Source organism: Andrographis paniculata, unplaced genomic scaffold, assembly GCF_009805555.1.
Source record: "Andrographis paniculata isolate CXL003 unplaced genomic scaffold, ASM980555v1 Contig35END, whole genome shotgun sequence".
Taxonomy (NCBI): domain Eukaryota; kingdom Viridiplantae; phylum Streptophyta; class Magnoliopsida; order Lamiales; family Acanthaceae; genus Andrographis; species Andrographis paniculata.
Genome location: NW_026137568.1, coordinates 1,223,675 through 1,236,501, shown reverse-complemented (window position 1 = coordinate 1,236,501; position 12,827 = coordinate 1,223,675). Strand labels below are relative to the sequence as shown.

Genomic DNA, 12,827 nt, shown 5'->3' with positions numbered 1-12,827 from the left:
AATTTGGTTGGATAAGATTTGAGAAGAAAAATATGAGATAATTAACAATTCACTGCAAGTGACGAAATTGGGGATAAAATTACGTTCCGTTACAAATATACTATTTTTTTTTGTAGTGATTATCGGATAAACATAAAATTAATATATATAGGAATTATCATATTATTATTATTATTATTAGGGATCTCAAATCGGTAGATCACAAGAATAATTTTTTTATTTTTTTCGGGATTTGTATAATAAATTTTACATGATATTCATAGATAATTAAAAAATGAAGCTGTCAATCTTATCTATTTTTATTTATTTTACTCATAAAAAGTTATATTAGAAATCTATTTATGCTTATTTCCATAAATGATTATCTGTAGTGTATGGTTTTTAATTGTCATTTGTTTACATAATTTTTCATGCAAACATGCAATAAATAAAACGGTTCTATATTTTTTCCAAGAAAATATTTATTTCGTCTTCAAAATTTATGTTATTTTTTATATGTGATTTTTATTTATAGCAAAAATATATATATATATATATATACATATTTCTTAATTTATATTCTTTACTATTTCACTGACACAAAAATATGTTAACAGTCACATTTAATTTATCCAAAATCTATTCATACATTTTTCAAAATATAAAGACAAAAATATCAAAACTAAAATTCAAATTCAGCCATACTGAAATTAATCTCAATCATTAATAATTAAATTATCTTTTCCTGCTCTTTTGCATACTTATACTATACAATTTTATGCACAAATATCGTTATAATAGTATTATAAAACAATAATTTTGCTTTTTCTCTTGATTTGCACAACATTTTTCATACGCCAAAAATATACGAGACCCTAGAGGCTGACCGATGCAGTATTATCTTTTAATCTACTAAAAATAAGTTGGTACATTAGATTGAAACAGTATTATTAAGTTTATTTAGAGCGTACTAAAAAAATTAAATTCCCGCATTATTAAAAAATTTAGAAGAACAAAAATAAATAAAGGATAATGGTAATGACATAAAGTTACTACCAAAATGTTCGATAATCCAGGTTGTTATTTCCAGGTAAAATAAGTCAAGCCCCATTGCAATAATTGGTTCATATGTTAGGACACATAAACATGAAAGATCATCTTTCTTGTTTACAGGCATATAAAAACAAAAAAAAGAAAGCCATAGATAGATACATAAAACTCGGTAACAATGCAGCCAAGAACAAGATCAAGATCAAGAAAACCAACCCAGCAAGAACACGATTGATGATGATATTTTAAATAAAAGCTCGACCCAAACAGAACGAACAAATGCAAGCTTTGTTACCTGATAAAAGTCGAGCCTTCGATTTTAGCTTCAGTAGTGCTGAGACCAATTCGCATCACTCCCGACTCTTGGCATCCCGGTTTTGTCTTTCCGAGAATCTTGATCCACTTTGAATGTCAAGCCGCAGACCTCCCCGGAGCTGTCCACTCTCGGGACGGCCTTCAGCTCATTCACTGGATGCTCGTAGCTTCGCAGACCTCCAGAGGATGTGAAGAAGCATCCTGAAGAAAAATAAAATAAAAACATACTTTAATGTCGCCTAGTAACATTTATTCCTCTAATATCTCGGTTACAGTGGAGAAAGAGAAGTTTTTCCCGAAACCACTGCAGATGACTTCTGAAAACTATGAAAGATTGGGCGAAAAATTATTGTGGATTCTACTCGTAATGAATGGCAACAACATAATCATAAATTAACTACGATCATTCATCATGCCATAGATTTTAAAATATCATAAATTTATTATTATACCGACCTAGTACAACCAAAGGATAAATTATGTGCAATTTTACCCTAGGAATGCTTTATAATGTAATGTAGTTAAAGGTGGCGGTTATTGTACTGAGGTATAGAATTCGGTATATTCTTGAAGGAACACAATACAAGAACAAACATATACATGAATTACATTAATATAAAACAAACACTACAAAAAAAAAAAAAAAAAAAAACCAATAGATTTGTAACGGAATTTAGGGACGTATGTGTCTTTAATTCCGTCCCTAATGTCCTTAGTAATGAAAAAATTGAATTTATTAGAGACAAAAAAAATTGGTTTAAAAAAATGTAATTTTCTTATAGTGAAATGTATCAAATAACTGACAACACATAAATATAGAGACAGACAACAACATATGAATTATATTAATATATAACAAAAGCAATATAATATATAAATTGACCGCACATGATATAATCACACAACACATACTACAATTAATTTCAACAAAACAAAAAGTATATTAATATAGCACACTTATATGCTTTTATTTAAGACAATATGTGTTGTATTAAATAAAAACATAAGCATGTGCTATCTCATCATTTTATATATTTTGATTGAGAAAATCAATAGTACTAATTTGGCCCCGTCAGCACCATAATCATTATGGTAGATAAATTATGTTGATGGCATTGTTGTACTAATAGGTACTGGATATCTTTTCAATATTCGTCAGGATTAGTAAATGATCAAAATAACAAAATAGATAGATTGATTCTAGACGGAAAGAGTATAAAATTTTATAAGAAGAAAGAAGGCAAGCCTAACAAGAGAATGGCGTCATATAAGCTTCACAAAAACAAAGAAGACATACCTTTAGGGAATTGAGCAAAAGACTTGCTGCAACCTTGCTTCACAAGTTCGCTGTCATCGGAAACAACAAGGTGACCTTCGGCATTAGCTCCCCAAAACAAAGGCACGCTTGCATCGGCATCCTTTTTTACCAATATCAATGTGCATTAGTTCTAAGTTCTTAATTATAATGACAAGCTAGAATAAGATACAAGAAGAACTGAGTGGGAAATAATGAATACTCACAGATGCAAGAAACACGGCTTTTGAAGTACCATCATACAGGATGAATGCAAACTTCCCTTGAATGTCCCTCACAACTTGTTCAGCAGGATAAGGACCTCTGTCCCTTAAAGTCCTATAAGCCTCAATAACAATAATCACCTCATTTGCTGTCTTGTTTAGGCCATACTGTTGCTTAAGATGTGCAACGTTTTCAATGTGGCCTTCAAATAGGCAGAATATGTCATCAACGACTGCAAAAAGCCTGGTTCGAGGGAGGGATCGGGAAAATCGAAAATTAGATTAATAAAACATAGGAGAAAAATGTAACAGTCACCCAACATATCATTACGGAAAAACTGAGGCATATGGAAACAGAAAATAGTGCACTAGGTCAACAAATTAATAGTAGCCCTTTCCAAGATAAAGAATAAATATTTCGAACCAAAACATGGACAGAAGAACACAGACCTTGGGAATAAAATGCCTACATCAATTATTTACAACGAGGTATGCTATCAGGGTATGCCTACAAGCAATGCCGATTTGTTTGCCTCTGGTTTTACCATAACGAAAACATACACCAGAGACATATTCTAACATATGTTCAAGAATCACATGTTCCCAACTAATTATCATCAGAATCACATGTTCCCAATTAATTGTCGTTCAATCGTTATCAAAGATTAGCTGAAGAAATACAAAGGCGCGGGTTTGCTCAATAGTCAATACTATTTTAGCCCTTACGGTTTCCAATAAAAATAAATTGTTTCCTTTTCACAAAAAATGATATCAAAATACTATTTAAACAAAAAACTTAGATCAAAATCCCAAACTCAAATCGAGACCAAACAAAGACACATAATGCAATTACTTCAAAAACTTGAATAGACTTAGAACCTACCTAAGACAGTTCGAGACATGATATCATTTTCCATTCCCAAGAACACAAGACAATCAGATTAGGACAAAAGAGAGCATTACAATATTAGTAACAATAGAATAAACCAAACAATTTTTTAATTTAAAATAACTTAAACCAGATGTTGGTGAATCACACAATCCTTGAACAGCGATTCCGTACAAAAATAACCAATAATTAACTCAACGAATAAACCGTATATGCAAAAAAAAGAAATATCAGTTCTCGATTGCGTAAAATTACACCTAAAGGAGGAACAATAAGAAAAGGTCTTCATCCACGTGCAAACACTACAATCGAACTTTTAAATTTCCTCTGTTTCAAGAAACGAAAGATCCAAAGCTACACAATTCAAAAGTCAATGAAGCAATTAAAAAAAAAAAAAAAGCACAGACAGAAACGAATTTACCGCCGATTCAAGAATCCAAAAAACAAATAACCGATCAGATCAAGCCAAACAAATCTCCACAAAATGAAAAAAAAACCTAAAAACAAAACCACGAACAAAAACAACAAAAAAGAGGATCGCGAATACCTAGGAAGAAGAGGATTCTGCTTGTCAGAAGTGTACGCAATGAAGCCAGCAGAAGCGAGGTCGATCGTCACAGCGCCAGGGCGAACGGACGAGAAATGACCGATCAAGGATCGATCCTTGAGAGCAGAAACCGACGAGTCAGCCTGCGGGTTCTGCAGCAATGCCTCGGGAGTTTTCGCCACCGATTTGTGAAGAAACGCCAGCATTTTCGCTCTCCGTAGCTTCTGTGAGAAGATGATTTCGTCTCTGAGTTGAATTCGGGAAAAGGACAGAGGAGGAAGATGAAGAAAAAGTCCTGAATTAGGGGATCAGAGAACATTTATGCAACTGTAGGAGAAGACTGTACGATGTGAATTGACGGATGTGCCCCCAAGCGTGTGCGGTGGATGGTGGGGGTAGTTTTGTAAATTCATTTTGTGTGTTATCATATCTTCATTGTCCTTAATGATTGGTTTATCCATTTAAGAGTAAATTGGATCTAAAAAAGGGTGTTTTGTCTGGGTTTTTTTTTTTTTATTATATTACTTTGAAATATTTTAAATTAAAAAGTATATTCTTTGATTTAAAATATTTATTTAAATGTAATGTGATAGACACAAAATTTAAAAATAACCAAAAATGAAAAAGCAAATACAAACACATTTTATTTATGAATTTAAAACTATTAAATATAAAAGAACAGTGCCGACATGGACATGAATATGTATTAGCATAATATTTGTATTAATTTAAAATAATAATAATAATAATAAAAATAAAAAATTCATAGTGTATATTAAATCAAACACTTGTCTTATACTTATAATAATTTAATTATGCAAGTCGTATGTGTCGATAGCCATATAACACTATCCGATAGACGAGGACTAACGTGTCTTTTTCAGCCAACCAATCCTTTTACACTTGTTTTATAGTTAAAATATCATAACCTAAAACTATCTCCAAAATAGAGTTTATATATATATATTTTAAATCAAGATCAATATAATTTGTCAGGACAGTTTTTAATAAAAATATATTATTTATTTTTATATAATATTAAGTTAAAATATTACATAAAAAAATTTAAATCAATATCCAAAAAATAAATCATCGCAATTAATAATTGATACTAATTTATACCCAATGTAGGGTTTGAACCCATTACCTCGTGGTATCTCTTACGGGACAACTTATTACATAATACAACTATAAAATATATACTAATTATACACAACTATAAAATATATACTCATCATATCATATCATATCATATCATATCATATCATATATATATATATATAAAACAGCTCAAAAGGTGTACTCCACATTTTGTAAATTTATGCAATTTTGCAATCTTAGAATTTTAAAATTTTTTGGGTTTTTTTATTTTAATTTTTTTACAATTTTACAGAACTATGCAGAATTACACAGAATTACAGTTTTTATTATTTAATATAAGTGATAGAGGGGTGACGATTAAAAAAAAATGGACAGTAGAGGTGGGATGATACAGTTTTTATTGCTCATTATTAAAATATATATAAGATGAAGAAGAAAATGGGATAAAGAGGAGCATATGCAAAAGATGATATGCAGAAGATGACAATGGAAGAAATAAGAATATTATGTGTACTTAATTTTTTTTTCTTTTAATTTTAAATATGTGTTATTTTTTTTCATAGTTTAACAATACTTATACTTTTCTACTTTTTTTTTTTATTATATTTAATTTTTTGGATTTAGATTTTTTTTTTTTTGAGATTATTCGCTCGATTTTATTTTTTGCTATTTTTTACTTTATATTTTTATTATATTTAACTTTCTTTATTTAGATTTTTTTTTTCAATTTTCACTTTATATTTTTGTTATATTTATTTATTTTTTATTTAATTTTTTTTTTTAAAGTAAAGATACAATTTATTATTATTTTCACAAATTAGTTTTATAATTAACTATTTTTATGATATATAATTAATTTTTTTAATGAAATTAAAATTAAATATATTTATTTATGTATTAATTTGTATATCTGTTTCAATAGTATATTTAATTTTTATAAATGAGGTGATTTGACCATTTTCTTAAAGTATGGTTTTAAATGAGTTTTTAATTGAGCGTAATCGCATTTTTTATTTTTTATTTTTTTGTAAATTTTCTTTCTATTTTTTAAATATTTTTTCTTATTTTTTTTTCATATTTTTTTTCTCAATTTTTTAGAAATATTCTGATACTTTTTTTTTTATTGATTATAGTTTCTTATATATATAGTATAAATTTTTTAGATTTTTCTTTGTTTTTTTTGGTGTGTTTTTCTTTTATTTTGTATTTAATTTGTTTTCATAGTGATTTGCAATTTTGTATTTACTTTGTTCTCATAGTAATTTGCTTTCACAACTGGTTGTAGCATGCAGAGTAAAAAGGAAGAAACGGGAAGAAGAAAAAAAAAAAAGATAAATGTACGTGGTTACTATAGGGTTTGATGATTTTTTTTATTTGTAATATATAAAAATTATTTTATTATGCATAGAAATATTTAAATTTAATTCAAATTTTTATTCGCAATTTATTATAATTTATATTAAGTTATACATTATTTTTATTATATTTTTTTTATGGGAGAGTTACAATTTTATTATCAAAGTATTGTAATTAAATTATCATATTGTTGGAGAATTGATTTTATAATTAAGTTGTAAAAGCAAAAATTCTTATTATGTATATAAATAATATTTTTATTTTCATATTATATTTTATTATAGAAAAATTTGAGTGTTTTTTTTTTTTTTATGGATATTTAATTTATTGATATGTATTGTATTCTATTTTTATGTAAAAAAGTATCAATGTTTTTATTTAAACAAACATCAAACAAACTAATGTTACATAAACAATATTTTTAATTTAGAAATAAAAATATATCAACTTACTATTTATTATAATCAATAAGTTCTAAACACATCCAAAAAATATATATAATTTTTATATATTTTTTTAATTGATGTTATTCATAATAAATTAAATTGTTATTTTAACATTATTATTACATATTTTATTCCAAATATTGAAGGTAAAAATTTGTTATTTATTTAATTACTACTATTTCTATAAAAAATTTATTATTCTTAAACTTATTAAAATATTTGAAAATAAATATCAAATTAATAAAAATTTCTATAATAATATATTTTGAAATGATAACAAACTTTCGTTGATTCTTCATGTGTAGCACGGGCCTTCCTTATCTAAAGTACAATTGAAAAAATAGCAACTATCCAACATAATAAAAATAAATAAATAACACAAGCTAAGGAAAATGTAAACGTGGAACCATCATATTAAATAAACCATCAAAGAGGTACTGAAATATTCAACAAGAAACTGACTATTTCAGCTATATATCCAAAATGATCTAATCTGATTATACAAAAAACTATCAATGGCTCTTCTAAATGAACTCATTTGGTTATTTTTCAACCCCTTCTCACTCTACAACTAAACAAATCAATGAGAAAAAAGCCAAGTGAGTTAAAAGGGAGGAGAAGAAACTTACCAAGAAAACCCGAGTCTCGTCGTCAAACGCGGTTGTACGCGACCGATTTGCTGAATAGCCGACGAATGTAGACGACCTGAAGCCCGCTGACGAGGGCCAGCAGGATATATTCTCCGACCGTGTAGAATATGACGCGCCTCCTAGTGCTCTCGTTTGCTGCGTATAAGTGTATAATCATTAGAGCTGTAAAAAACCGACACGGCACGACACGAAATAATTGGATTCGGATCAACGATTTCAACCTGATTCTATATACGGTTTGACATGAACCCAACACGATAATAAATTGGTGAGGTTAGAGTTGAGGCTCTCAATTCGAATTTGACGTGACAATCCAATTATAATATATTAATAGTAATTAATATATTATTATATATGTAAAATAATTATAATTTAATAATTAACCCACATATCAATTTAAACTAAATTCAATTTTAAATAATTCAACATAATTTATTATACACATTGTACTGGAACCAACAAAAACTAGCATAACAGGACAATATGACAAAAAATAATTGACTTTGAATCAAGGATTTCAACTTGATCATGTATACAGGTCAATACGAATCCGAAACGATAATAAACGGATCGGATTAAGATTGAGTTATTTAACCCGTTTAAAGTATTCAACCCGACACGAATCGACCCATTGTTAGCTCTAATAGTCATTGCACAACAAAAACACGTATAATTTTGTACACTGTAAGAAGAGATTGGGTGAAATAAGAAATTTACTGTGGCGATGGCGAGCATCTCGTGCTTTCAAGTACTTCTGCTCGGCAATGACAGATTCTAGCGCCTCCCTCAGTTCGGCGATTTTAACATTGATGGGATCCAAATGTTCTGCCGGGAAAAAAAGGGTAAGGTCAAGAGATGGTAAATGTATGGAATTAAAAGAAAAAAAAAATGAGATCACACAAACCATCTTTCGCGACGTCATGTTCTGTAGGAATGTGTCCGATGTGAATGTGGAACGAGACAGTTTCGGGTGTGGAATATGGATTGTGGAAACAGAATTTATACATTCCACTTCTAGGGGCCTTAAAATCAAATTTGTCCCCTGACGTCCCTTTCAAAGTGTTCACAACATTGCCGGCTGGAGATGTCACCTAAACCAAGACAAAATGGATTGTTGTAAACATAGATCACATTGAGAAACCAATTTGAAGACAATGTTAGAAATAGAAGGATCGGATTGGACATCAACAACACAAATCCAACATTTTCATCCTACACTTGTAATATGAACTTCACGTAATTTAGCTTATAACACAATATTGCAAGTGCAAAAACAAGTCAGGTCAATGGCAATGTCTAGAATTGCGAGTCAATGTGTTTTAAGCTATAAAAGGGTAAATAACTATGCATACTTTAGAGGGGAAAATGCCGTTTTCACATTAACATGGATATCAAAGTCGGAATAATGTGAACCTACGCAACAGCCGTCACATTTTGCTCAAAAAGATTCGATATTTTCTTTGCAAGCTCACAATTAAGACAAAAGCATTCACGCACACAGACTGAGAAAAAACACTTTCAAAGTTTCATTTGTCGGTAAAGATAATTGCAAACAATCCGTGAGTTGAACACACATGATTTCTCTACACCCGAAATCTTGTTCACACTTTAGTCTTCAAGCAATCTTCATTCGTGAATGCAAAATCAACAATTCCCCCACAAAAATCAAATACCAAGAATACTAACAGTTATCACACAATACAGATTGACTGACTAGTACATGAATTTACAAGCAAATGAGCAATAAAGGGGGATGTAATTAACACAAGTCTCATAAACCTACATCAATAAAAAAAATATCGCCGTAATTTTCAAATGTAGAAATTTTAGCAGAAGGAAATTGTGTAATTGCTTCCATGCCGACAGGGGTGCCCATATTTTACATTTCATTTTAAAAATTTCCAATCGCCTGAGCAATATGCATCAATCCCTTGTATATAATTTCAAATTCAGAACCATGTACTCGAATAGCATAGATTTTCAAGACAGTTTCTTCGTAATCCTTAGACTACTCGATCACTTGAATCGATAGTTAAGAAATAACACTGCAATTGAAAGTGATAACAGCTCAATTACATCAATTAACATATTACAAGACAGTGATCAACAGTTACAGTTAAAGTTCTTAAAAATCAATAGAAGCCAACCAAAAGAGAAAATTGAAAATGCATAGAGAAAGGAATCATCCAATTACTGAAACGAACACTGGCAGTGGACATCAAGCCCTAATTCCATTTAATCACAAAAGATGCTCTCAATCCAGGCACCTCAATCAATACAAACTTGCGAAAATGCAAAAAAAATTCGAATTCTCCGGCAATAATTACAATACCTAGATCCAACACCACACTAATCAATCGCACAGATCGCGACACCACAACAAGAGCATGCAAATAAACAATCAATCAAAAATTTAAACAATACCGTGAAGTCGATGCCAGGATGATCGGAGCTCCAGAATATATCATGATCAACGACGACGAAATTCCCGGAGACGGTGTCGCCTTCGTACAACACATATTCGTATATGCACTCGACCTCGTGCACCGTCACCGACAGCGCCGAAACACGGCTCACCGAGGTCAGAACGAGGAGCGCCAACAGAGCATAGGCCGCCGCTCCGCCACACCCGGTGGCTCTTCCCCTCCGCTCCATGAGGTGGATCTACGTATTCGATTGGAATTCCTGCTGAAGTGAGTGTGAGTGGGATGATGGTCTCCTTCGATATTGGCTAGGGTTTGAATCTCGAGCCGAGGTGAAGACAAAAAATGGTTGGACAATCCAAGACATACATACATATGAAAAATAAAATATACTCTGCAGTTCAAATTAGGGAAAAAGCCCAACACTTCATTAATTACTTCTATTAACTTTCCTTCTAGAAAAATATTTTTAATGAATAAATGTTTCTTTTTCCTTTTATCGAAATTTATATAAAAAACAATTTTATATTTATTTCATAATTGAAATCAACATCATATTTTTTTTCCCGGTCCCACAGAAGATAATTTTTTTTTATTTTTAATAAATTTATCGATATTTTATTTAAAAGATTTAGAAGAATTTATATTATTCCTACAAATTTTTTTATACAAAAATATTAAATTAAATACTTATTTTTTTTTATACTCATTTTGTCCCAAAATAAAGGGAATATTTGGGATAGACACGAAAATTAAAGAATAATAATATTATATTGATAGTAGATATAAAAATATTTTTAAAAGACCAAAATGCTCTTATTTATGTAATTATTGTGAAAAAGTGAAAATAATTTTGTAAAATGTAGGGAGTTACTTAAAAAAAACTATTGTTTTGGGACATACAAAATGACAAAATGGAACTATTGTTTTGGAACGGATGAAGTATTATAGTAAAAATCAATTTTACATTTAAAACATCACATTAATACTTATTTATATCATACAATTATTCAAATTCAATTTTTTTACTATTCAAATTTCAATTCAAAATCCAAACCTTAAATAAGCACACTCTTATGGTGTGTTTGTTTGGGGGTTTGGATTTGAATATTGAATTTGAATAATTGTATGATGTGGTATAAATAAGTGTTAGATACGATATTTTGAATGTAAAATTGATTTTTAGTATAATATAAAAAATAAAAAAAATAGGTGTTTAATTTGATGTTTTTGGGAGAAAAAAATAGAATGAATAGTAAATTTAAAATCCAATCTCCCAAACAAACACACCATTAATAAATATAAATCAATTTAATTAAATTTATAACCTCAAACGTAAATCATTCAAAACCACTTTATTTATATATCTCTCTTCAATTAATAAGTACTTTTATTTATCTTTAAAACTTCCTATTTTTAAATAGAACTAATTTAGGGGTAATAATAAAGTAATAAATATATTTTTATTTATTTATATTATATAAAATTTTATTATTTACAAAATGATAGTCATATTATATATATATATTTTATTGAGATATAATATTAAAAATATTTAAGTACATATTTTAAATTTATTTTAATTATTAATAACTAATCTTCGTTATCTAAATAATTATTACCTTTAGTGTATATATATTATTAAATTATAAAATATTTTTAAACAATTATTTAAATGGAATAATTATCTAAAATACATAAAGCATATTGGTTATTTGGCCTCCAATAGGCCCAAATGACTTCATATGAGTGGGTAAAGATTAAGGGGTAGAGTTATGTATATAAGGCACAATTATTGGATTTATGAAAATTTAGGAAATTAACGGAGTTTTGGCAAAATTTGATGGATTCAATATATTGATTTAAATGAATTTTTATAAATTTATATACGTTTCATAAGATTGTAAAATAATTTTTTATTAATTTATATAATTTGTATGAATTTATATAAAAACACATTTATAAAGAAAAAATATTCAAATAAAAATACAAAAAATGTAAAAATATATATGAAGTATTACATTTTTATAAAATAAAGTATATATGAATATACAGTTCTATAAGGGATGATCTAGCGGTGTCAGTTTATGACTGAAGTCATAGATTTAAACCCCGACGCCTCTGGGTTTTGTTTGCCACATATGTTTGGTAATGAAATAAAATAGATATGAAAAAAAATAATGTTTCATTTCCAAGTGACTCGGGTTCAAATCCTTTCAATATTTTATTTAATTAAATTTATTTGATTATTTTTTTATGCAAAAATTAAAAGAACTAATTTAAAATTTTTAATTAAAAATATATATGTGTGTTAAAAATGCTAATAATTTACTATTAAATTTTAATTTTAAAATTATTATCATTTATATTAAAAAATAATAATATAAATTAATTTTTTTTAAAAAAAAAATTGTCTAAATAAAATAATTATCTAAAAAATATAAAGCATATTGGTTATTTGGGCTCTAATAGGCTCGAGTGACTCTATATAAATGGAGGAAAATTAAATTAGTGTGTAGAATTATGTATTTAATACACCATTAAGAGATAAAT

General features: G+C 28.3%; 2 protein-coding genes across 2 annotated transcripts; both read right to left on the bottom strand.

The window, feature by feature from the left end:
* Positions 1–1,040: 1,040 nt before the first annotated feature.
* On the bottom strand, positions 1,041–4,595 carry LOC127249395 (stem-specific protein TSJT1-like). The gene is made up of 4 exons (XM_051272166.1): positions 4,299–4,595; positions 2,866–3,106; positions 2,642–2,762; positions 1,041–1,545 (listed from the first exon to the last, which is right to left on the bottom strand). Exons 1-4 carry the CDS (start codon positions 4,502–4,504, stop codon positions 1,355–1,357), a joined length of 759 nt encoding a protein of 252 aa, XP_051128123.1. The 5' UTR covers positions 4,505–4,595; the 3' UTR covers positions 1,041–1,354.
* A 2,990-nt stretch (positions 4,596–7,585) lies between these two features.
* On the bottom strand, positions 7,586–10,629 carry LOC127249012 (transmembrane emp24 domain-containing protein p24beta3). Its single transcript, XM_051271603.1, has 4 exons — positions 10,276–10,629; positions 8,756–8,942; positions 8,569–8,676; positions 7,586–7,986 (listed from the first exon to the last, which is right to left on the bottom strand). The coding sequence occupies exons 1-4, from the start codon at positions 10,504–10,506 to the stop codon at positions 7,853–7,855; spliced, it is 660 nt and encodes a 219-aa protein (XP_051127560.1). The 5' UTR covers positions 10,507–10,629; the 3' UTR covers positions 7,586–7,852.
* Positions 10,630–12,827: the final 2,198 nt, after the last annotated feature.

Bases quoted from the DNA above. Each gene is read 5' to 3' on its own strand.
- LOC127249395 (XM_051272166.1), bottom strand. From the start codon at position 4,504: ATGCTGGCGTTTCTTCACAAATCGGTGGCGAAAACTCCCGAGGCATTG. The intron at 3,107-4,298 runs GTATTCGCGATC...CCCTCGAACCAG, and splicing joins CAGAATCCTCTTCTTCCTAG to GCTTTTTGCAGTCGTTGATG. The intron at 2,763-2,865 runs GTGAGTATTCAT...TTGGTAAAAAAG, and splicing joins AAGCCGTGTTTCTTGCATCT to GATGCCGATGCAAGCGTGCC.
- LOC127249012 (XM_051271603.1), bottom strand. From the start codon at position 10,506: ATGGAGCGGAGGGGAAGAGCCACCGGGTGTGGCGGAGCGGCGGCCTAT. The intron at 8,943-10,275 runs GTATTGTTTAAA...GTCTTGGTTTAG, and splicing joins ATCCTGGCATCGACTTCACG to GTGACATCTCCAGCCGGCAA. The intron at 8,677-8,755 runs GTTTGTGTGATC...TTTTCCCGGCAG, and splicing joins ACATGACGTCGCGAAAGATG to AACATTTGGATCCCATCAAT.